This window comes from Frankliniella occidentalis, unplaced genomic scaffold (genome assembly GCF_000697945.3).
Source record: "Frankliniella occidentalis isolate FOCC.00 unplaced genomic scaffold, Focc_3.1 Scaffold11, whole genome shotgun sequence".
Lineage (NCBI taxonomy): Eukaryota > Metazoa > Arthropoda > Insecta > Thysanoptera > Thripidae > Frankliniella > Frankliniella occidentalis.
The window spans coordinates 1930378-1932418 of record NW_026267141.1 but is presented as its reverse complement, the minus strand read 5'-3'; the positions used below and the strand labels follow the sequence as shown (position 1 = coordinate 1932418).

The window sequence follows — 2041 nt, the reverse complement described above, 5'->3', positions numbered from 1 at the left end:
TTATTAACTTGGTTAGCCTGTATCTATTAAAATTGATAACTTTACGATTTGAGGAGCATAAAAGGAAAATGTTTTCAGCTGGAGAGGTTTATAAAATTATAGCAGGAAATCTTTTTCTTAGCTGGAATTAATACTACTGTCAATGTCGGATTTTAAAAATAGGAAAAAAAAGGAAAACCTTCTAATGTGTATAAAAGATGGTGTTCCTTAAATGGGATTGCTTCTGTGCACATCCAAAACGGTATACAATACTATCCAAGAAATATACAAATTTTGGGAAAAGATCGGTCTGGATGGTCTGGTTGCTCACACAAAAGTTTTCATGTAGGGGAAATAGTTCGTTTACATTTAGAGTGCACACCGGTTCACACTAGGCAGCGGGGAAAGGTACTCACATACTCCTCCCCGAACGTCTTGTCCGCCATAACGAAGCTCGTCATGTTGGGGTGCGGGGTGGCCGGTGGCCTGATAACCAGCTCGGTGATGTGGTGACCACGGCGCAGGAGCTCGCCCGCCAGTGCGCTCACCCAGATGTAGTGGCTGGGCGAGGACACGGTGCTGACAAACAGCACGTTCAGAGGCGACGCCCTACAAGGTGCTAGGGCGGCCAGCGCGGCCAGCGTGACAAGCAGCATGCTGCAAAAGCACAAACTGTGAAGAAGCCTTCTGCGTGCACCTAAATGTCAAACACTTCGCTGCCAGCAGTTATAACGGAAATATTGACGGAATGGGTCTTGAATTTCTTTACCCGATCTGAATCGTTTTCCAAGTCAGCGGGAGGGCCGTACCATGCGATAGACGGACCTTCCCGTTCTGTCAAAATAGGCAGGTACAGACCGGTCCATAATAAAATACAAAGGTGCGATTCGCGGTCATTATCACAAATGCTACTGAATCTTTAACACTGTTGGCAGACTCGGACGACATTTCGGTGGAGGTGGGAACACTAATGACGTGGACAAAGTTTTGACAATGCAGTCATTAAGAATGGACCCAGTCCATATCGGGACGCAACTTATCCAAAGCGTGAAACGTTGATAAGTAGCGTGCATCGACTGACCAGTGGACTGTATAAAAATAGCTGCCAGAAATAAAAGTCATGCTGATATATGATACTACTTAAACGTGAAAACAGATCGAATGTATGTTTAGATAATACACTCGGAAGTCATTGACTGAGGTTGAGGTTACAGTAGAAATTCAATAATTGCCACTGAGATCTCTCTTTCTTCTTTTCTTTTTTGAGGGGGAAGGGGGGGGGGAGGACGAATCCTGTAACCCTTATACAGAAAGAAAATGAGCATCTAAAAGTGCAGAAAATATCTAAACGCAATTAGAACAAAATAGAAAACAAGCGTTCAATCGGTCTTGATGCACCATGATATGGGTACGAACAGTACAGTCAGCTATGGTCCACGGAGAGGTTTCCTGACTTACTTTGGTGGCGGGATGTGCGCTGTGGCCGGCTGCTCTACACTAAGAGTCGCTAGCATCGCCTCGCTGCCACTATCCCCCCTCATTCAGCCGCCACTGCCCCCCCCCCCACCACACACACTGTGTCTTTCTCTCACGTTTGGTCAGTGTGATTATATTGTAGTGAGTACTGATGTATTATTTTTCTGTCGTGTCTGCCACAGCGTTCTGTTTGACGCTGAAGGCCTAACCACTAACAGGTTAGATTAGACGATAAGATGTCCTTCTTGTCCCACATTCCGATGATAATTTTTTAGTTTGGCACCTGCACATGGGTGTGTTATGCCGGAACGTAGTTTTAAATAAAAGCTTACAATCGAAGTTTATCCGGTGATACAATCGGATTTCAATGGCGCTTTACAGTGTAATTGTTTGCACCCCCAGATAAGGTTTGGCCGAGGGGGAAATCACTAGGGTTCGTAGCGTACGGACTATATTTCGTAGTATTTCTCCTACCATTTCGGTTATTTCTCCTGCCATTTCGGCTATTTCCCGCCTATTTCAGATTATTTCAGGCTATTTCGCGCTATTTCGGAGTATTTCAGGGGTATTTCGCGACTATTTCACC

At 45.0% G+C, this 2041-nt stretch overlaps 2 protein-coding genes across 7 annotated transcripts in view; one reads left to right on the top strand and one right to left on the bottom strand.

Moving 5' to 3' along the window:
- The window catches only part of LOC127752362 (uncharacterized), a 76435-nt gene that overhangs the window by 54249 nt on the left and 20145 nt on the right, over positions 1-2041 (top strand). The gene's annotated exons all lie outside the window — the stretch shown is intronic.
- LOC113207373 (UDP-glycosyltransferase UGT5-like) overlaps positions 1-2041 on the bottom strand; it is a 20997-nt gene that overhangs the window by 5222 nt on the left and 13734 nt on the right. Inside the window, exons 1-2 of one of the 3 annotated variants that reach the window (XM_052277583.1) lie at positions 838-860; positions 396-636 (exon numbers count right to left, since the gene is read on the bottom strand). In XM_052277583.1, the coding sequence (XP_052133543.1) occupies positions 396-636; positions 838-845 (249 nt within the window). In that variant the 5' untranslated portion in view covers positions 846-860. Of the gene's footprint in view, positions 1-395; positions 637-788; positions 809-837; positions 861-2041 lie in introns of those variants that run through there. The other 2 variants (XM_052277584.1, XM_052277585.1) reach the window with 2 other exon arrangements.